Genomic DNA, 22,422 nt, shown 5'->3' on the forward strand with positions numbered 1-22,422 from the left:
GTTCTGAGCATTTCTGCTGTCAAATTGCATTTATTACAACTGCATGCTTACGGTACATTAGCACATCAAAACAAGCTAACTTTAGTTTCTTTTACAATTGTAATTCCCTTTACGGCCAGTAGTTTGAGCGCTAACGCAAACCCACAAGAGGGAACGCACATGGAAAAGGAATCTGTGATACATTCTTTTTAGTTCTAAAACATGAGATGCCAAAGTAAACGTTCTACAGAGCATATTTTAAGGTCCATTTATAACAACACTATGCATAATATTTGTTCTTTAAAACAGGGAACGCAAAAGTATTGTTAATATTACGCCGTTTTGTGCAGTTGGATAAATTCAACAATAGGTTCAACACTAGCGGATGTTCATTTAGTGTGATAAATGACAGAATTGTAAGTTTTTCATCATTCGTTGGTGCTAAAACCTCAATTTAAATGCCACATTTAGTAGCTTTATCACACAAATGACAAATTAACTGTAATAAATCCCCCACAAAAGCGAGGAAATATCACAGCAAGATTATTTTTAGCTTTTAATTTTGCAGCCGTGCTTTGCCTTCTTGTCCATATGCTACGCTGTACAAAACATAGACACTTATTATAATAGTTTTGTGGCCTTATATGTATGTTGGCTATACCTGCATTGTCTTGTTTAATTTAGGTCTATATGTAATAGTTTTGCAGTTCAAAAACAACTGTAGCACAATATTCTAATCTAATTTCCAATATACCTCTTCTTCACAGTTTCAGATATACTACATGACTCGGAGGATACTCTATAGACAGATAGGTCCGTGTACTCCAGACTATAATCAACCTATTATCCTAAAAGGAATAATATGTTCCTTTCTGCTAATTCTTCTTCGGAACATTGTGAACTGTGTGCTTTTATTGCATCAAAGTCAATCAATGCCGCACTGTCAAACAAGCTTTAGCAAGCATGGACTGTTGTAGTTTCATAAAAAGTATGTGTTTTCTTTGCTTTTCTATAGCTGCCACTGTTTGCTATAGAAAATGCTGCTATTGAGGATAATGTGGATGAAATGTCTTGCCCGAGCACATGGTTTATGGGCTATCATTTAACCAGCCCCACCATTATCATCCACATATGTCATGCAAGAGAAGTCAGTAAGTATACATTGAGTGGAAATACAGTGGAACAAAGTTACTTAAATCTTTTCCTGACAGAAATTACCGGTATTTATTTACGGTATTTATTTTTATTACTGAAAGAACTGAAATATGGACTACGAAACTGACCAAGTATCATACCTTTCTTCGCATTTTTGTTGAAGTCCAAACAAGGCTGGGCGATATTGACAAATATGAATATCTCTTTATATTTGTTTAATATCTCGATGACGATATTCAGACAATCTTAAGTCAGTCCCACATGAATGTGTTGAAATGTGTCTCTAAACGTATTTGTTGAGGTTTAATTATCAGACAAAGTGGAAAAGATGGACATGTTTACCTGATATACTCTTTTTTGAATGTTTTTGAATTTTTATTGTTAATCAGCTCTTTAACACTAACCATTAGTGATTTTTTTTTAGATAAACAATGTAGTTACACATATTCATGAGCAATTACTGTCGGGATCACATGCAATGGTATTTATTTATTTATTTATTTATTTGTCTATGGGAGTTTTTATTTATTTATAGGAGATCTTCTACTGAAAGTGTTTTTCAGACTTCCTATAAGTGATCTGTTCTTCTGTATCTACCTCTGTATCTACCTGCGTTGCACCAATGAAATTTCCCCATGTGGGACAATAAAGGAATATCTTATCTTATCTTATCTTAGTTGCTCTTCAAGACAATATGATATACTGTCCACTTCTGGTCTAAACTCGATGATTAGAAAGTCTATAAATAGCCTAATATTTAGTACTTTTAGTGGACATTACTATTGCAGCTTTTGCTACTTGCGACCATTCAAAATCGCAGTATCAACATAACTTGCAGTCCTAAATTGTATGTTTTCCATGGAATGAATGAGCCTACCACAGAGATTTTAAGCCCATAAAAATAATGAGCTCACTAGATACGATCAAGATGGGCACAGATGATTTATGCATTGAAGTGGTGTCACCAGCACAGCAGCAGCTGCAGCTCTCTCTAGAACACATCTGCTGAGTAAGACACTTGAGTCCAAACCTCCTCTGCACGGCTGCAAAACCAGGAGCTGAATGCAATCAAAGCTGCAATGCACCAGTCAGCAACTCCAAAATGGCTCACCATTCATAACGGTAACTGTCAGGCTATTTTGACGTCCCTAATTTTAAGCCCCCAAATTCAGTTTAGCATTACAGTATACAAGCCCCATACTATATAGCTCCATGAGGCCGGTTTATATACAAATATAGAAAAATAAATTTAATGTAATACCAACAGTCCAAGTCCACTCATCTCAGACAGATATGTAAGACTGAATGGACAGAGGCATTTTGTTCGATTAAGAATAAAAACATAGAGAGTGCTTTCCCATTTGATTAGGTCACAAAACACAACATTTGCACCTGTATTACAAGAATTGTGGATTCATTGTTTTTGTCTTTTAAGTTGTCTTGCTATTATCAGAAAAGGCCAGGTCCAAGACCAAACCAGAAACTAAATGAACCTTTCATGGTACTTTTAGTGTTTTGTAAATTATGTCCATTGTTTGTGGTTGTTTCTGATGTCTTGTTGTGCGCTTTGGGCTTTTTTGCAAATGTCTTTCCAATGTGTTTTTTAACTGCAAATGGCAAATAAACTGAACTGGAATTAGAGTCAAAGATCAGGTACTGATCCGTGTGTGTCGGTTTCTTGTATACTTCTATCTGGAGTTTCCCGTCCTCTCCTCTGATCGTGGAACAATCAAGAAAGGCCAAGTGGTTCTCCTCAGCGTCTTCTCTTGTAAACCTGATATTTGGTCCTCGCACTGATGTGTCTGAGAAGACTTCTTCCGAGATGGAGAACGTTTAATCGATTAATCGTTTGTTTTAAAGGTCTTTTCTCTTGTCACTTGTAACAATTATTTGATGTGACCTTGATAAATTACTGACTGCATGTATTGCAGTTAAGTTCTACTAAATGACTACAACTGAATATTCTTCTACAATCGAGTAGAACTAAAGAAAAAATAATCATTTTTGATTTGATTGATTGATTTGTCACATGCTCCAGTAAAATGTAACACAATATTAGTTTATTATGAACATACAACTGGTTTCACTGACCTTTTTAATATGTTTTCTGTTACATAATAACATAAAAGCAACCACTTAAGCTAAAGAATCGGGAGTAAAAAAACATTAGTTTCCAACTCTTTAGGGAACCAATTTCATAATATCTTTGTTTGGTGAAGATCATGTTTAACAATTATTTCATGTGAGGCCATCATCAATTTAATCTCTTATCTTTTTAATTTCCTGTAGCATTTAAGGGTTCTTGTTTTTGACAGGTTGAGCATCCCAAAGTTTAAATTTGCTCCATAAATTGTTTAGTTTCCCTGCTTTTGTTTATTTCTGGCTGAGGCGACAGCTGCATCCCAGAGAAGGACATTTCACCATTATTGTCATCCGCAACATAAGTAATAATAATAATCTCAATGTCATTTAACTTTTTTTTTAACTGAGGGTCATTGAGTAGACTAACATGTGAGTGATCATGCTCATATTCACATCACTGTAGATTTGGAACAGTAATGGAAAACCAGAGTGTGTTTTTTTCCACATCTTCCAAATCTCCAGTGATGTAAACAGGAGCATGATCACATCACATGATGACGTAGGTACAATAGATCTTTATTGTAAGAAAATATATACAAGTTCTAGTAATTTGATGCACTCCAAGTAATATCACATCGACATGTTTATTCACGCATTGACATTAAACTTTTATAGAGTGCATTGTTTTTACAGTGACATAAACTAGTGATGCTTTGTGATTGTGTGAAGAATGATCAGATCATTCAGCTCATCCTTTTGCGTACAAACATGGAATAGGGTTATAACTTAAAAAGAATAATGCAATTGTTTTGTTTTGGCCACTTAGTGGCAGGGATGAGAGAGCACGGAGCAAAACGCTCATTGTCAGTTACTGATCTCAGACAAAATGCTGTGATTTCCATTTTTGCTTCATTTCGACATTGTAGACTAACATGATTAGATCTGGGTTCCTGAGCATAAAACATAATGGTGCAATAGATGCATTAAATACAGTAATCTTTTGGTGACATCTGGCATTTGATCAGGTCAGTTTTATTATCTCATCTTAAATATCAACACTCAAGACTCAAAATAATACATAATACAGTTTTACAATAGGCCAATTGGTCTAAGGCAAAACGTGTGATTGCTACAGAAAATGTACAAAATTATAATAATCCAAAAATATATTTGTATTATTTGAGTTGAATAAGTAATTATTGTGAGAGGCCAAACAAAACATTTTTTGTCTGTGCATCTTTAGCTGATACTTTCGTGCAAAACTGCATCCACATTTTGGACAAATGTGCCGGCGCACTCCTGTGTTTCATCATGTTCGTAAAGAATACTGCTTCAGCGCAGACACTACACATGAACGGCCGGAGATCCGTATGCTGGTTTATGAAGTGGCATTTCAGATTCCTCTCCTTCTTAAAAGACTGATCACACTGGTCACATTAAAGGGACGCTCTTCTGTGTGTTTCACCATGTGGATCTTCAGATAGGCTGCAATGGCCTTGTCCACAGATCTCACACAGGTAAATGGTTCCTGTCCATTGTGTCTGTTCATGTTTCTTTTAAAGCTTGTCTTTTGAATAAATACTTTGGAACATACTGAACATGGAAAGCCTTCTGTGTGCCTGTTCATATGTACCACAAGTGCATGCTTTTAACTAAACTTCTTACAACAAATAGTACAGACTTTATACCCATTCTGTAGTTTGAGCGTTTTGATGATGCTGTTTGCAGCATTCAAACAGTGTTTTCCACACGTCTCACAAACATGCGGTGTTGCACAAGCATCTTTTAAATGTAATTTATACTTTTTCAACAGATTCAGCTTTGAAAAACACCACTTACACTTGTTGCACTGAACGAGACGCACATTCTGATGTTTCACCATATCACATAACCTCACAAAGGATCTTTTACAGGAAGTACATTGATAGGACCCTATGCAAATTAAAATAGTGTATTTTCATCAGGAGAAGCTTTGGTCACAGTGTGCACTTCGTGGTTTGGGGTCTTTGTTGTTCTCCGAATCGCTTTGTCTCATCTTTAAATGTGACTGTTATAACGATGACTGTTATGACGATCATCAATCACAAGTCACAGTCATGACAGTTGATGATTTTACTCTTTAGCAGAGCTGTTTAAAATTCTAATTGCTACTTTGAGTAAGTATTGATCATGAAAAAAATAACAATACCAATTTGACCTTCCCTGAACAGTTTTAGAATTATGAACTTTATCAATACTAGTATAAGACGGGTTAAGGGAGAAGGGTTATTATAAGACAAATAAATCTTGATTGAGTGATTGAAATATAGGCTAAGAAAGCACAATTATGAATGTGGACTATTGTAACTACCGTGGTTTTCTTGGTCTAAAAAAAAAGGACATCACGCTCCATACTGTTGTTTGTGTCCAGTCAGGTTTAATTGTAGATTTGACACCGTGAAAACTAAACAAACAGAAAATGCATCAGCAATAACGAATTACAAAACAGTATGAGAAACTAACATAAGCATATTTACCATGTTCGCCAACATGTGACCATTGGTAGTTAAGTGGTTTTCTGGCAGACGCTTGTCTTTTCTTTTACCGTTCTGTTTCACGGCTTCTCCCCTCTATCTCTCTCTCCCGGTCTCTATTTATACTTCCGGGCTACGCCCGTGGTCACATGATGACTTACACCGGTAAATATCAAATTAAATAAATAAACAAATAAATAACAAACAACTACAATGATGCCTGAACCAACTTGGCGAAACATCAAATAATGAAATAAAAACTCCCATGAAAATAAAAGTGTTTGAAAATACTGACAAATAGCGTCAGCTACACTCCCACCAAATTAACTTGGATAACAATTAAACTGTTACATTATACACTCTATGTACATCAAGGTAATTTCCAAGAAACAAAACTTTTTTTTTTAAAACATGTATAATCAATAACATCCATCCATCCATCTTCTGCCGCTTTATCCGGGGCCGGGTCGCGGGGGCAGCAGTCTGAGCAGGGACTCCCAGACTTCCTTCTCCCCAGACACTTCCTCTAACTCCTCCGGGGGGATCCCGAGGCGTTCCCAGGCCAGCCGAGAGACAGTCTCTCCAGCGTGTCCTGGGTCTTCCCCGGGGCCTCTTCCCGGTGGGACATGCCTGAAACACCTCCCGAGGGAGGCGCCCAGGAGGCATCCGGAACAGATGCCCGAGCCACCTCAGCTGGCTCCTCGACGTGGAGGAGCAGCGGCTCTACTCCGAGCTCCCCCCGTGTGGCCGAGCTCCTCACCTTATCTCTAAGGGAGCGCCCAGCCACACGGTGGAGGAAACTCATTTCGACCGCTTGTATCCGCGATCTTGTTCTTTCGGTCACTACCCAAAGCTCATGACCATAGGTGAGGGTAGGAACGTAGACCGACCGGTAAATCAAGAGCTTTGCCTTTCGGCTCAGCTCCTTCTTTACCACAACGGTCCGATGCAGAGACTGCATCACTGCAGCCGCTGCACCGATCCGCCTGTCGATCTCACGCTCCATCCTTCCCTCACTCGTGAACAACCCGAGATACTTGAACTCCTCCACTTGGGGCAAGGACTCCCCACCCACCTGGAGAGGGCAAGCCACCTTTTTCCCGGTCGAGAACCATGGCCTCGGATTTGGAGGTGCTGATTCTCATCCCAGCCGCTTCACACTCGGCTGCAAACCGTCCCAGTGCATGTTGCAGGTCCGGGTTTGATGGAGCCATCAGGACAACATCGTCTGCAAACAGCAGAGATGGAATCCTGTGGTCCCCAAACCGGACACCCTCCGACCCCTGACTGCGCCTAGAAATTCTGTCCATAAAAATTATGAACAGAACCGGTGACAAAGGGCAGCCCTGGCGGAGTCCAATATGCACTGGGAACAGGTCTGACTTACTGCCGGCAATGCAAACACAGCTCCTGCTCCGGTCATACAGGGACCGGACAGCCCTGAGCAAAGGGCCCCGGACCCCGTACTCCCGGAGCACCCCCCAAAGGACACCCCGAGGGACACGGTCGAAAGCCTTCTCCAGATCCACAAAGCACATGTGGACTGGTTGGGCAAACTCCCATGAACCCTCGAGCACCCGATGGAGGGTATAAAGCTGGTCCAGTGTTCCACGACCGGGACGAAAACCACTCTGCTCCTCCTGAATCCGAGGTTCGACTATCGGTCGGATTCTCCTCTCCAGTACCTTGGAATAGACCTTACCTGGGAGGCTGAGGAGTGTGATCCCTCTGTAGTTGGAACACACCCTCCGGTCCCCCTTCTTGAACAGAGGGACCACCACCCCGGTCTGCCAGTCCAGAGGCACGGTCCCCGAACGCCACGCGATGTTGCAGAGACGTGTCAACCAAGACAGTCCTACAACATCCAGATACTTTTAGGTACTCAGGGCGGATCTCACCCACCCCCGGAGCCCTGCCACCGAGGAGTTTGCGAACAACCTCAGTGACTTCAGCTTGGGTGATGGATGAGCCAGCCTCCGAGTCCCCGGTCTCTACTTCCTCTTCGGAAGACGTGACTGAGGGATTAAGGAGATCCTCAAAGTATTCCTTCCACCGTCCGACGACATCCCCAGTCTAGGTCAGCAGGCCTCCACCCGCACCGTAAACTGTGTTGGTGAGACACTGCTTCCCCCTCCTGAGGCGCCGGACGGTTTGCCAGAATTTCTTTGGTCCTCCTCCATGGCCTCCCCGAACTCCTCCCAGGCCCGGGTTTTTGCCTCTGCGACAGCATGAGCCGCGGCTCGCTTGGCCTGCCGATACCCGTCGATGACCTCCGGAGACCTACAAGCCAGAGTGGCCTGATAGGCCTCCTTCTTCAGTCTGACGGCATCCCTTACTTCCGGTGTCCACCACCGGGTTCGGGGGTTGCCGCCACGACAGGCACCGGAGACCTTGCGACCACAACTCCGAGCAGCCGCATCAACAATGGAGGCGGAGAACATGGTCCACTCGGACTCAATGTCCCCAGCCTCCCCCGGGACATGGGAGAAGCTCTCCCGGAGGTGCGAGTTGAATACCCTACTGACAGAGGGCTCCACTAGACGTTCCCAACAGACCCTCACAATGCGCTTGGGTCTGCCAAGTCTGTCCGGCTTCCTCCTCCGCCAGCGGATCCAACTCACCACCAGGTGGTGATCGGTTGACAACTCTGCCCCTCTCTTCACCCGAGTGTCCAAGACACGGGGCCGGAGGTCTGATGACACGACAACAAAGTCGATCATTGACCTCCGGCCTAGGGTGTCCTGGTGCCATGTGCACTGATGAACACCCTTGTGCTTGAACATGGTGTTCGTTATGGACAATCCGTGGCTAGCACAGAAGTCCAATAACTGAACACCGCTCGGGTTCAGATCGGGGAAGCCGTTCTTCCCGATCACCCCTCTCCAGGTGTCACTGTCATTGCCCACGTGGGCGTTGAAGTCCCCCAGTAGAACAACGGAGTCCCCGGTCGGTGCACTGTCCAGTACCCCTCCCAAGGACTCCAAGAAGGCCGGGTACTCTGCACTGTTGTTCGGCCCGTAGGCCGCCACAACAGTGAGAGACCTGTCCCCCACCCGAAGTGATTTGGTGTTATGGGCTCTAAACCTTTGGGATCACTGATGCTGTCCACTGTAAGTGGGCGGCTGTTCACAATATACATCGCTTCGTACAGAAAAGTTCTTAAGGATGCATCATCCAATCTATCAACACTTTGATCAATAACTTTACACAGCACGCTCCTTACCGTCCTAATCTGACGCTCCCAGGCACCTCCTGCATGACTTGAACTTGGTGCATTCATAACAAAGTCACAGTGCTTTTCTGCCAGATAGGATTTCACTCTCTCATTGTCCATTTCACTTAAAGCTTTTTATAGTTCACGTTTAGCTCCTGTGAAATTTGTTCCTTGGTCTGACCTGATCTGTCGCACAGGTCCACGAATAGCTATAACGCATCTTAAAGCATTAATAAACGCATCGGTTGTCATATCATCTAACATTTCAATATGAATTGCTCTACTACTTAAACATGTAAACAGAAGACCATACCGCTTGTACACTTTACGACCTTGTTTGGTATTAAAGGGTCCAAAACAGTCCATGCCACAATAAGTGAACGGTGGCGAAGGGTCGATGCGGTCGAAGGGTAGATCTGCCATTCTTTGTTGTTCAGGCGGTGCACGAGCTCTCCTACACCACACGCACTGTCTGATGTACTGAGCTACTGCTTTACTTCCACACACAATCCAGTAGCCGTTTGCTCTTATCTCATGCAACGTTTGTCCTCTGCCTTGATGTTGGGTCTTGTTATGATAATGTGCAATAATGAGACGGGTAACATCACAGTCTTTTGGAAGGACAACAGGATGTCTCAATTCAAAACGTGTGGAAGCCTTTCTTAGCCTTCCTCCTACTCTCATTACACCGTCCTGTAGGAATGGATCAAGTTCAAAGAGTCTGTGGTTGCAGGGCAACTTCTGTGATTGAGTCAATTTGTTAATGACCTTGTCAAACACATCCTTCTGTGCAAGTTTGACTAGTGTTAACACCGCTTGTTGTCTTTCCTCCACATTTGGAGGGTCTGTTGTCTTAATTCTCTTTGCCATCCGTTTGATGCGAGCAATGACACCGACTGCCGTCATCCATTTTGAGAATCTTGCCAAGTGCTCCTTTATGTCACTTTGCTGTGCTGACTCAGTTTTTAGCACTTGTATTGTTTTTATTTCAGGATCTCCCACCATGATCTCTGGGGGTGTGCTTTGTTCTGCAACAATGTCTCTATCATTTGGTTTGGTGTCCGCAAAATCTGACTCCAGTGTATTAATAATGGCTGAAGGGGCCACCGGAGAAACCTTTTTAACAGACACTCTGACACAAACCAGTTACATCGCTAGCGTTTACAAGCTTAGGTGCCCCGCCCCCTACAATGCTCCAACCTAGATCGGTCCTAATAGCATAAGGCTCACTGTCACCACCAACGATGACCTCTGGGGGCTAGGGCTCTGGAACAATCATACCCTATCAAGAGTCCAACAGCACAGTCCATTAAAGGGGGCATCTTTTGAGCTAAGTCTGCAAGGTGTCTCCATTTACTGGCTGTTTGACGAGTAGGGATATGAGCACGCTCAAGCGGAATAAAGTCTCTGGTGTAAGCTGGGGGTAACTCAAACTTAGTGTCTGAGTAGAACCCTCTAATCTTAAGTCCTCGTACTCTTTGGTCAAAAGAGACTCTATAGTGAAAAGTCATAGTGGCAAACTTTAGTCTAACTGGCTCTGTAGCTACCTGCAGATTTTCACACACTTCCTGATCAACGAAGGTGTGAGTACTTTGAGTGTCCAATAAAGCGTACACCAAAGTTTCGCTGTCGGAATTATTAACTGATGAGATCCACACAGGAACAATCATTGATGTGCTGCAATGCTCACAATCTCCCACCGAGCACGAGAGTGAGGTGGTGGCTTCATTTATTATGTTCTTGGAAGGGGACTTATCTGGTGAGGCGCGGTCCTCATGCAGTGGAGTTGGGTGGCTCTTTTTGCATATGCCACATGTTGCTCTGTTTTTACAGTCTTTTGAAATGTGCCCCTTTCTCAAACACGCAAAACACAATTTGTTTTCAAATATGCACTTTTTCTTGTCATCTATGGACATTTCTCTAAGCTTTTGGCACTTGTGTATGATGTGGTCCTCTCCACAGCACATACATTTGCTTGAGTTTTGCAGTAGAAAGTCTCTATCTTTTGAGCCTTTGGATTTTACTTGCTCCGCTGACTCTACATTAGTGACAAAGGTATTTCCCTTTGTGCCTCTGGTTTCTCTGATTTGGCTGTCTACATGTGGTTTTAGGGCATACAAGGACGACACTGGGTTGCACGCAATGCGAGCCTCTTTAGAGATAAAGGACGAAAACTCTTTAAAGCTTGGGTAGTCCTTACTTTAGTCTAGTGCCTCAGTGACATAACGATTCCACCTTGACGTGATCCAATCGGAGTTTTGTCAGCAACTTCTGGTTTTCCTCACAGTCATTGAGCACTTGTAGACCTTTTATGTGGGGCATGGCATGACAACATGTGTGCAGAAAGTCACTAAACTCTCTTAGCTTAACATATTCCTTTCCATTTATCTTTGGCCATTTGTTAAGCTTCCCTCTAAATGCACGCTGCACTACAAATGAATGCCCATATCATTCAGCCTCTCCCACGACTGTTGATATGCCTCCTCATCCTTTCTATAGAACGTGCCTCCTAAAGTAGATTTAGCCTCTCCTGCTATGTACCTTTGCAGATAAAATAACCTGTCCGCAGGATTTGAGCGCCGTCGTTCTATGAGCGCTTTGAAACTTGTGCTCCATTCTATGAACTTAAGAGGGTCACCTGAAAACACAGTGGGCTCTGGAGCAGGAAGTCTAGTGAGAGCAACTGACTCATGAAAAGCCTTAACAAATGATTCACTCTGCATTGCTGGCTCTACATGTTTAGCATGAGATAATAGCTTAGCACTGCCTTTGCTATGTACAGAACTACATCTCTCATCTATCACTTTCATCTCTTCATCAGTATACACTCTCAACTTAGCCTGCATTCCCATAATCTCTCTGTTTTTCAAGTTTTCTAAGTTCTTGACGTTGCACCTCAATAGCCTCTTCCATGTCATTTTCAGCTTGCTTTGCAGCTAACTCTGCAGCTACTTCTGCTCTCTTTAATGAGATACTAAGAGTTTCTGAGGGATGTTCTGAACGACAGTTACGTGAAGACGCTCTGGTGGCTGTAGACCCAAATATAGATCTCGCATAATCATTGTCTAAAAGTGCACGTAATTTTGCCTTCACTGCCACCGCATCAAACTCTCCAGCTTCTTCAATCAGTCTGTCTCTCATTAAGCGCATTAAATCAATGGTAACAGCTGTGCATACATCCATTTTCCTTCTTATTTCTTGACTTGGAGCTGTTTTCTAATGTTATCATATAGTCCTGTTAGTTCACTGTCAAACTTTTCAACTTCATCCATCATATTGTAGAAATCCTTTTCGGCGCATTCTTCTTTTAATATTGTTCGAATGTCTTTTATTCTTGTTTTCCATTTTTCATACACTGCAATGAACTTTTTTACTTTACGAACTAGTTCTTGCTCCTTTAGCTCCAGCGCTTTTGGAGTTAAACTTCTTTTACGGGAAGATTTCCTTATTTTTGATTCAACTTTGTCTTGTTCTGGAAAACTTTCTTCCTCTTTAGCATTGGTTTCAGTTTGTGCTTGAGACTCAACTTCCTCTTCACTCTCACTTGAAGAGGAGTTATTGTCTTGAGATGTCATTTTGCATTTATTGTGTCCTTTATCTTACTTTATTCATCCGTGGTTGAGTCCGACATTCCCAGTTGCACCTGACGTCGAGTTTTAGTTGCTCCCCAGACGACAGACGTTGTAGCTTGTTGTAAGGCGACGATCATGGACTCTGGCGCCGCCGTCAGGATGCGAAAGGAAGCGCAGTCACAGCCACACACGTGCGATGAATCAGCTCACGTTTTCACTGTAACTACCGTGGTTTTCTTGGTCTAAAAAAAAAGGACATCACGCTCCATACTGTTGTTTGTGTCCAGTCAGATTTAATTGTAGATTTGACACCATGACACCGTGAAAACTAAACAAAAACAGAAAATGCATCAGCAATAACGAATTACAAAACAGTATGAGAAACAAACATAAGCATATTTACCGTGTTCGCCAACATGTGACCATTGGTAGTTAAGTGGTTTTCTGGCAGACGCTTATCTTTTCTTTTACCGTTCTGTTTCACGGCTTCTCCCCTCTATCTCTCTCTCCCGGTCTCTATTTATACTTCCGGGCTACGCCCGTGGTCACATGATGACTTACACCGGTAAATAGCAAATTAAATAAATAAACAAATAAATAAACAAACAACTACAATGATGCCTGAACCAACTTGGCGAGACATAAAATAATAGTGAAATAAAAACTCCCATGAAAATAAGTGTTTGAAAATACTGACAAATAGCGTCAGCTACAACTATCCTACATGCACCTTAATTATGTCCTAAAGAATGGAACAAATACTCCCAAATCAGACAGGATTTATTAACAAACGACAAACACAAGACGATCTTTACACATAATAAACCATATACAAAACAACAAAGCAAAGCTGTAATAACAAGTGTGGACGCTGAAAAAGCTTTTGATTCTGTTAGCTGGCCTTATTTATTCAAAGTGCTAACCAAATGTAAAATAAATGATTTAATAATAAAATATATTGAGGCTCTTTAAGTCTATACGGCCTGTGTACTGAAACTGAGTCCAAACATGAAGTGGCTCTCAATTAACACGCAGCTTATGTAAACTACTCTTTTTAGAGCACTTTTAGTCAACACTTTTGTCTAAATATGGTTTTTGCAGTGCTTTTTTAATAAACACATTTTACTAGTGTATTATTACTGTTATTTTTTTTATTTATTTGTACTTGATCCGGGGCAATAAAATGTGCAGATGGAAAAAAGAGGGGGAAAAAAGAAAATAAATACAGGCTAAGAAGAGGATTTGGGTACGTTAATGGTTAAGGTGAGTTTAGTTTTTCACAAGCTAGATTATTAACCGTTTGTGCTAGTTATGAGCTTGTCAATGGCACTGACTGAAGTGTGTTAAGTAAACTGGCATAAATCAAGCAGCTGAACTAAATGACTAACTTTGAATTTATGCTTGTAGTATGGTCATAAACGTATAAAAATTCCTATCGCTAATGTTTAATAAGTCCTTTTATTATCAGAATAGGCAATAAATGACATTTACGCTCACTAAATTGTCAAAAAAACATTCAAATATAGATTGGTTGTGCTACCATGGTCTCGATATAAACCTGTGTGAAACGCTACAGTAGCACTACACATTACACTGTTACTGTGCAGGTTATTTACATTTTGTCTCTCGATGTTTCTTTAGTATATACAGCCGCCCAAAACCCTTCCCACATCTTGAACAATTGTGTGGGTAAACTCCAGTGTGCTTAATCATATGTTCCTTAAGGACAGCGCCGCCCTTGTATGCTTTTCCGCAGACATGGCACACATGTGGCCTGAGATCCAAATGTTTGCTTCTGATGTGGATCCTCAGAACAGTCTCTCTCTTGAAAGTCTTATCACACTGGTCACATTTAAAGGGACGCTCATCTGTGTGTTTGATCATGTGCCTGTCTAGAAATAATTGAGTGGGCCAGCCTTCTCCACAGATCTCACACAGGAATGGTTCCTGTCCACTGTGTCTGTCCATGTGCCTTCTGAGGTAAATCTTTTTATTAAATACCTTGGGACATATTGGGCATGAGAAGCCTCCCTTGTGTCTGTTCATATGGACCGTAAGGCCTGACTTTGCACTAAACTTCTTACCACAAAAAGTACATACTGTAGACTCATGCTCTATTTTATGTGCATTTTCATGTGCGTTTTCATGTACTTTGAGAGCTCTAGCATTCAAACAGCTTGTTCCACAAGTCTCACAAATGTGTGGCATTAGTTTGTCATGCTTTTCCAGTTGAGCCAGCTTTGCACTTAACAAGACGCACGTTCTGATGATGTTTCACCATGTCACATAACCTCACAAAGGTTCTTTTACAGGAAGTACACTGATAAGACCCTTTAACCCTATGCAAACTAAAATAGTGTCTTTTCATCAGAAGCATTTCAGAGAAGCTTTGGTCACACAGTGTGCACTTCATGGTTTGGGGTTTGGTGGCTTTGTTGTTCTCCAAATTGCTTTGTCTTATCTGGAAATCAGGATCTTTTTCCACATTGTTCTCAATGACACTAGCCAAAGAGTTTAAGTTGCAAGGTTTAATCCAAATAGAAGAGAGATCATTTTTCATCACTGGCGTTTTAGTTTTTAAATGATTTGTTTGACATTTCTCAAAATCCTCCATCAATATATTCTCCTCAGATGATTGTGTTCTACTCTTGTCCTGAGAGAGTTCACTGCTGGGAGATAAACGTCTAAGGACGACTACACACTGCTTAATCTTCTGGTCAACAAGCATTTGAGTGAAATCAGAATCCTTTAGCGTTTCATTTCTTTTCTTACATCCATTTTCCTGGTGAAATTTATAACTGTCATAACCGTCCAAATCCTGCCCACATTTCCCACAAATGTGAGAATCCTCTTCAGTGTGGGCTCTGATGTGAGTTGCCAAATCTGCAGCGGAGGTAAACCCTTGTCCACATTTAGAGCAGGTCTTAATTCTGTGGCTTCTTCCAGAGACGTCTGAACTCAAAGTCTGCTGCAGTGGAAAGGAACACTGGGCTGTGGTCCCTCTGTCCTGCTCATATCTCACCACACAAACCTTCTGGTGTTCCAGCAACGTCTTAGAAGTGTGAACCTGGCCACACAAGAGGCAAGCCATGTTGTCCCCGTCAAAGTTGTGTTTTGAAATGGTATCAGAGTCTGAGAGTGAAGACTGAGAAAATGTCATCAAAGTATTTGTTTCAGAAGTCAAATTGTCTAGAGTAACTGTAATCTCTACACGACCATCTCCTGAGCAGCCAGAGATACTGTGTGCCCTGAGTAAATGAAAAGAATCAAGGTTCAGACCACAGACGGGGCAGATGAAGGATTCCTCGACAACAGACTGGGTCACATCGGTCTTAAAGTCCTCTTCATCATCATGAAAAGAAAGGGTCACGTCCACTGACGGGACATTGTAGTGTGGTTCATCTCCCTTTGTATGTGAGCTCTGGAATTGTGCGGCCTTACTTTCTGTCTGTAGATCTGGGAAACTCAGGTCATCAACATAGTCTCCTGTTAAAATGCAAAACACAGTTATTGACGCCAATGTTAACTACCAATTCTATATTAAGTTACCGTTACCTGGTGGAAATGTATAGTCGAGTTGATGGTGCTGGATGAGGTCATTGAGAGACTCAGGTTGAGTCAAAATGTCCTCACACTCCTTCAAAACTGAAGGAGGAAACCCGAGCCAGAGTGAAGTCTAGAAAAGCATAAAAGATTGTACTTTATTTGACCATTCATTTAGTGAGTAAATGACTCAAATAACTCACTTGATCAAGACTTGGGACAGGGAGTATGTTTTCCAAATGCAACAGTAATTGTCTTAGAAGAGTCTGCAGAGATGAGTCAAACTTGAGATTGAACTCAGAAGTTTTCTGAAGGTGACAGAAACATCTCAAGTGAGGATGGAATGTAGATGACAGCAGAAACATATTAATAACAGACTGTCTGACCTGATAAAACATGTCCTTTTCAAATGGATCATCCAGCAGTGAGTTAATGGCTTTGGAAAAATGTCCAAACGATGCTTTCATCTTTGATCGGGCGTCCTTCAAAATACATTCAAAATAATAAGATGTTGATGCCACGTCTTATGCATATTCTCTTTTAGGCCAAAACGACATAAACATAGAGTCTAACCTCATCAGTTTGCTCCATGATGAGATCATCCATCTTCTTCAAATGAAGCTCGATATTGTGTCTACAGCACAAGTCATCATAGTTACACATCTCCAGCACCTCCTGTTGGAAATACAAAGACATTGAACAACATTAAGTAAATAGTAAAAAAAAACACACACAAAGTGCTACATTTGACTAAAGACTGCCTGACCTTGGCCCGTAAACCCAGGATGATGTTGAGCCTCTCGGAGCAGGTGAGTAAGCCCGGGATGTTGTCCTGCACCGCGGTGATGAAGTGCTCCAGCAGCCCGTAGTGCTGCACTGCTCTGTGCTGCACGATTCCCCACAGAGCCGCGGACATGAGCTGCAGAGGAGAGACGAGCAGGCGCAGGGAGGACAGAGGCAGAGCACCTGAACCAGCAAACACCACAACACCATTACTAACGCAATACTCCCGATACTGAGGCTTTTACAGCTGCAGACGCGCTGCAAGCCGCACTTACTTTGTTCTGGTAAAAGCTCGTTCATTTTGTTTCTGTTTCACAGAAAACTATGAGCCACGTCCAACGACACGAGAGGAGCAGATGAAGCTCACACAAAGACTTAAAGACAGGAACGAGAGATCCATAGGAAAGAGAACTTTAGAGCTGTACTATAGACACATGTGGTAACCACAACAGCCATTCCTCTGTGGACGCTTTCTTCTTTGCCTTTTGGAGGCGTCTCATGGTCAGAACCAGCGCATCAGCGCCATCTTATGGAGGGAATCGTTTCTTGCGGATGAGAATCAGAAGCTTTATTGCCGATGTGCTATTGCATAACTTGGGGAAAAACAAACATGTGTAGCACTGCTCTCTGACTGGCCCCTGCGTAAAGAGAAAACATAAAAGGAGAGGTGAGACCCTCTGGTCACCTCAGGGCCATTTAGGATCCTTTTGTGCATTTTCTTTCTATTTGTTTTTGGAGTCAGTTCCATAAAACTTCCCACATTATCATGAATTTAGTCAAATTTTTAAAATGTCGCCATGTATTTTGATCTTGATCCCTTGAGGGTCCCCATTTTCATAGCCATAAAATCCACTGATATATATTTTGTTGTTCTTTCAAAACTCAGATCTCTTAATCTACTTCAACTCTACTATGTATAAACTTTGTATATATTCTTTACATTATGAGGCAATATTGCCTTAAACGATCACCTAAGTAAACTATTCAAAAATTTTAAATTGCATTTTCATAACATTTAAAGTGTGAAGGGGCCAACTTGAGATATATATATATATATTATATATATATATATATATATATATATATATATATATATATATATTATATATATATTTTTAAACTCTTCCTCACCCTCCGTGGGTGGTCTCTATTCCTCCCCCTTCAAGCTCGGGTCCTCTAACAGAGGCCCCTGGGAGCTTGAGGGTTCTTCTCGTTACACTGCTCTTTTCTGGACCGAGATCTCCGATGTCTTTCTTGGGATCTGCTCAACCCATTCCTCCAGTTTGGGGGTCACTGCCCCAAGTGCTCCGATCACTCCGGGCACCACCGATACCTTCACGCTCCAGGCCTTCTCCAGCTCCTCTCTGAGGCCTTGGTATTTCTCTAGTTTCTCATGTTCCTTTTTCCAGATGTGACCATTCCATTGCACTGCAGTGTCCACCACCACAGCCCTTTGCAAGCTACTCGAAATGGGGCCTAGTTTCACTATTATGTCATTTTGGGTATTTTGAAATGCTGTTGTGAAATGTAGCACTGCACAAAATCAATAGTACTGTCTAGTTTTCATCAAGGACATTCTGTCATAATATTGGTGGTTTTCAGATTCTAGAATGATTTCATACAGTCAGATGCAGGGCAAGAGTCATTGGACTTTGCCATGAAATAACCAGAAGGTCAAGTCACAAATGTAGAACCTCATCATTTCTATTAGTGTCTAGACTCTAGTACTCAGTATATTTTAACACTATTCATTTGGATTCAACACTATTGGCCCATGGGATGTTTTGATGTGATCTAAAACCCAGCAATTACCACTATCTAAATCTAAAAATAAGGATGCTCTAACGCGCAAGTTCCCTGTCTTGAATTCAAAATGAGGCTTTACATGAAGCAGATAAACTGATAAACCAAACCTAACTAACTGACCATATTGATCTTTCCTGCCAGCAAAGGTTAGTGTCATGTAATGTGTATATCATAGCACTAAACAGTGTTCTGTCACTCCACATACTCAGTGCTAAGCTCAACTAAATAAGGCCCATATAGAGTACAAAACACTTAACATTTTAAACATGAAAATTATTTTATTATAGGCTACAGGCAGCAAATTATGCATAGCTTAGATTCAACATTATACACTTAATTAACTATAGTTACTGAATGTGTTGTTGTGAATGGTCTGATTGTGTAACACAAATTAGTAATACATTTTTATGTAAGTTTAGTTTAGGTAAATTTGGGTGAGTTTACCTAAAACATTAGTCCTTCACAACCAACTGTAGATTATTAACAGTTTGTGCCAGTTATGAGCCTGACAAAAGCTGTCATGTTAGAACAGCAATGGCACTGATAGAAGTGTGAAATAAACTGGCATGAATGAATATTAGTATTAAGAATGACTAAACATACAAGTTTCACAGTGCAAGTTATTTACATTTTGTCTCTTGATGTTTCTTCAGATAATACAGCCGCCCAAAACCCTTCCCACACCTTGAACAATTGTGTGGGTAAACTCCCGTGTGCTTAATTGTATGTTCCTTAAGGTCACGGCTGAACTTATGTGCTTTTCCGCAGACATGGCACACGTATGGCCTGAGATCCAAATGTTTGCTTCTGATGTGGAGCCTCAGAACATTCACTCTCTTGAAAGTCTTATCACACTGGTCACATTTAAAGGGACGCTCATCTGTGTGTTTGATCATGTGGGAGTCCAGATATCTTTGAGTGGACCAGCCTTGTCCACAGATCTCACACAGGTATGGTTCCTGTCCATTGTGTCGGTCCATGTGCCTTGTAAGGTAAATCTTTTGATGAAATACTTTGGGACATAATGGGCATGAGAAGCCTCCCGTGTGCCTGTGCATATGGACTCGCAGGGTTTCAATTGAACTAAACTTCTTTTCACAGTAAGAACATACAACTGGTTGTGTGTTTTTATGCATCTTTAACCTACGAGCAATATTGCAGCTGTTTCTCATCCTCTTCTCACTGATGTGTGGTATTCTACAGGTGTCTTTGAAACTGGTTTTGTGTCTTTTTAACCCTGAAGGTTTTGTGAAACACCTTTTACATATGGCACACGGATAGAGCCGCATCTTCTGGTGATGTCTCACTATGTCGCATAACCTCACAAAGGCTCTTTTACAAACACTACATTGGAATGAGCCATTAACCACGTGAGAGTTAAAATAGTGTCTTTGCATCAGGTCAAGTTCAGAAAACATTTGGTCACATAGTGTGCACTTCATAGTGCTGTGTTTGGTAGATGTGCTGGTCTCAAATTTGCTTTGAATTATTTGTGGATCAGAATCAGTCTCTGTATTGTTTTGTGTTGCAACAGCCAATGAGTTTATAGAGCAAGGTTCGATCAGAATGGAATGTAGTACTGGCTTTTCATTTTGGATGGGCATTTTTGAAAGAAAATCTCTTGCTCTGTTGGGAGACATGCGCCTTAGAAGAACAACACACTTTTTAATATCCTTTTCTCTGTGCATTTCTTGGATGTATTTAATATCCATTAGTGTCTCCTTTCTTTCCTTACATCCATCCCCCTGGTGAAACTTTAACTTTTCATACTTGTCAAAATCCTTTCCACATTCCCCACAAATGTGAGAATCCTCTTCAGTGTGGATTCTAATATGAGTTGTCAAATCTGCAGAGGAGGTAAAGGCTCGTCCACATTTAGAGCAGGCCTTAATTCTGCGCTTTTCCCCAGAGACGTCTGAACTCCAGGATTGCTGCAGTGAAAAGGAACACTTGGCTGTGCTCTTATAGTCCTCATCATCCTCATCATCTTCTTCATAATCATCCTCATCTTCATCATCGTTATCATTCTCATCATCATCAAAAGAAAGCGTGACTTCCACTGAGGGAACAACATTCTCTGTCCTGACTGTGACATCCTGTGGTTCGTGTCCTTTTGTATCGGAGCTCTCGACTTGGTGTCCTATTCAAATGCAAAACAAACACATTAATATGCTACAAAACAGGACGATCTAGAAACGTTATTCCACAAATAGTGCCTTTTAGCTCCAGTTCTAGCAGAAGAAAAGCACTACACATATTTAGCCTACCTTCTCTTAAAGTCTTGCTCATTCTGTTCCACTGTTGCATCTAGAGGAGCCGTGCAGTGAGAAATCCCGTAACCCAGAACCGTTACACGGCTACAATAAAGCATAACTTTAAGTGGAATATGGGTGATGTTTCGCCCATAGAAGCGCACGGAAGTAGCCGCTACTTACGCCACGGAGCGCACGGCACGTTGTTACGTCATCACGCAATGCTCAGTTTTTAGTCTGTACTGCAAAAAAAACACACAAAAAAACATTGCATGCATAATATATAACCGCACACTCACTCTAAATATTAAATGAATACATATTTTAGGACGTTTAGTATGTGTTTTTTCTTTTTATGCAATTACATTTCAAAACACTTGGTGGCAGTAGAGCACAAGGCTTTGAATAGATGCCGACTTCACTGTCTATTTTTCATTTATAATATGCCAATACTTAAGACATAAAGTGATATAAAAAAAACACTAAAAATGCTGTCTTCTTTTTCCATTTTACCAGTTTCCGCCTGTCATAACCTGCCTTCTAGCATGTTACTGTAACAATTTAAAATATTAGATATGTTAGAAGCGCCATTAAATAAAACTGCTCCGCTTACTTCATACAGGGTGAGAGTTGAAACAAAAACTGCCTGCCACCCGGGAGTTGACAATGGATTATTTAGTGTGTGGTTTCTTCAGCCATTTTTTGTGTGGATCTATTCCATTGCACTTCTTAAAACGTATTGTTGTAGCGGCAACAATTTACATTGACAGTGAGACAAATATGCTAAAAGTCATACAGTAGAAGGAACCCTTACATAAAACAGAGTGTTTTTAAAGTATGTGTGCATAAGGGAGACTTGTGCTTATGAAATGTGATTGGATCAGTATAAAATAATATAGTTCAAATCTAGTTTCTAGCTAGAACCTGGTGCTGAATTGGTTTTCATAAAGGAGAATTACATTAAACATTATTGTGCACATTGCAGCGATCATCTGATTATATTTGACACATGATCTGAAATCACAGTAAAGCATGGTTTTCATGGTTTTGGCGGTCATTTCATAACCACAGCTGCACATGAGTTTTGGCATTGCGAGCTCTGCATATACTTTATACTGTGAAATTAACTGACAGAACGATTATTATAAATCTTTGACTGAAATCTTTATTAAAGCATATAAGTCAAAACTATCAAAGGGAATAATATCTAAAGTATATAAATGCATTAATGACCTGGACAGCCAATCTACTAAATACATTCAAAACGAGGAATGGGAAAATGTACATACTTTACAATCGGTGACCACAAAATCTCATGTTTGGAAGGAATTCTGTTGGAAGAATGTGAACCATTTTTGAATAAACACCATGTCAAAGTGCCCACTACTAACAGAGAGGAGCTGGATGTTGGAGAAACTGTGGTTGCCAGGAGGCACATCATTATCATGTGTTTTGGGACTGTCCTGTTGTTGCAAATAAATATTGGATAAAAATTAACAAGACATTGCAGGCGGTTATGACAT

The 22,422-nt window shown here is 41.2% G+C and overlaps 2 protein-coding genes and 1 pseudogene across 3 annotated transcripts in view; 1 reads left to right on the forward strand and 2 right to left on the reverse strand.

Moving 5' to 3' along the window:
• The window catches only part of LOC140356552 (phosphatase and actin regulator 1-like), a 72,969-nt gene that overhangs the window by 5,270 nt on the left and 45,277 nt on the right, over positions 1 to 22,422 (forward strand). The window lies entirely within an intron of this gene.
• Positions 14,111 to 17,265, reverse strand: LOC140356549 (uncharacterized; annotated as a pseudogene).
• On the reverse strand, positions 19,210 to 21,100 carry LOC140356550 (uncharacterized). Its single transcript, XM_072441575.1, has 2 exons — positions 20,915 to 21,100; positions 19,210 to 20,787 (listed from the first exon to the last, which is right to left on the reverse strand). Exons 1-2 carry the CDS (start codon positions 20,952 to 20,954, stop codon positions 19,268 to 19,270), a joined length of 1,560 nt encoding a protein of 519 aa, XP_072297676.1. The 5' UTR covers positions 20,955 to 21,100; the 3' UTR covers positions 19,210 to 19,267.

This window comes from Eucyclogobius newberryi, unplaced genomic scaffold (genome assembly GCF_026437365.1).
Source record: "Eucyclogobius newberryi isolate DKJ021-1_F unplaced genomic scaffold, fEucNew1.0.hap1 SCAF_12, whole genome shotgun sequence".
Taxonomy (NCBI): domain Eukaryota; kingdom Metazoa; phylum Chordata; class Actinopteri; order Gobiiformes; family Gobiidae; genus Eucyclogobius; species Eucyclogobius newberryi.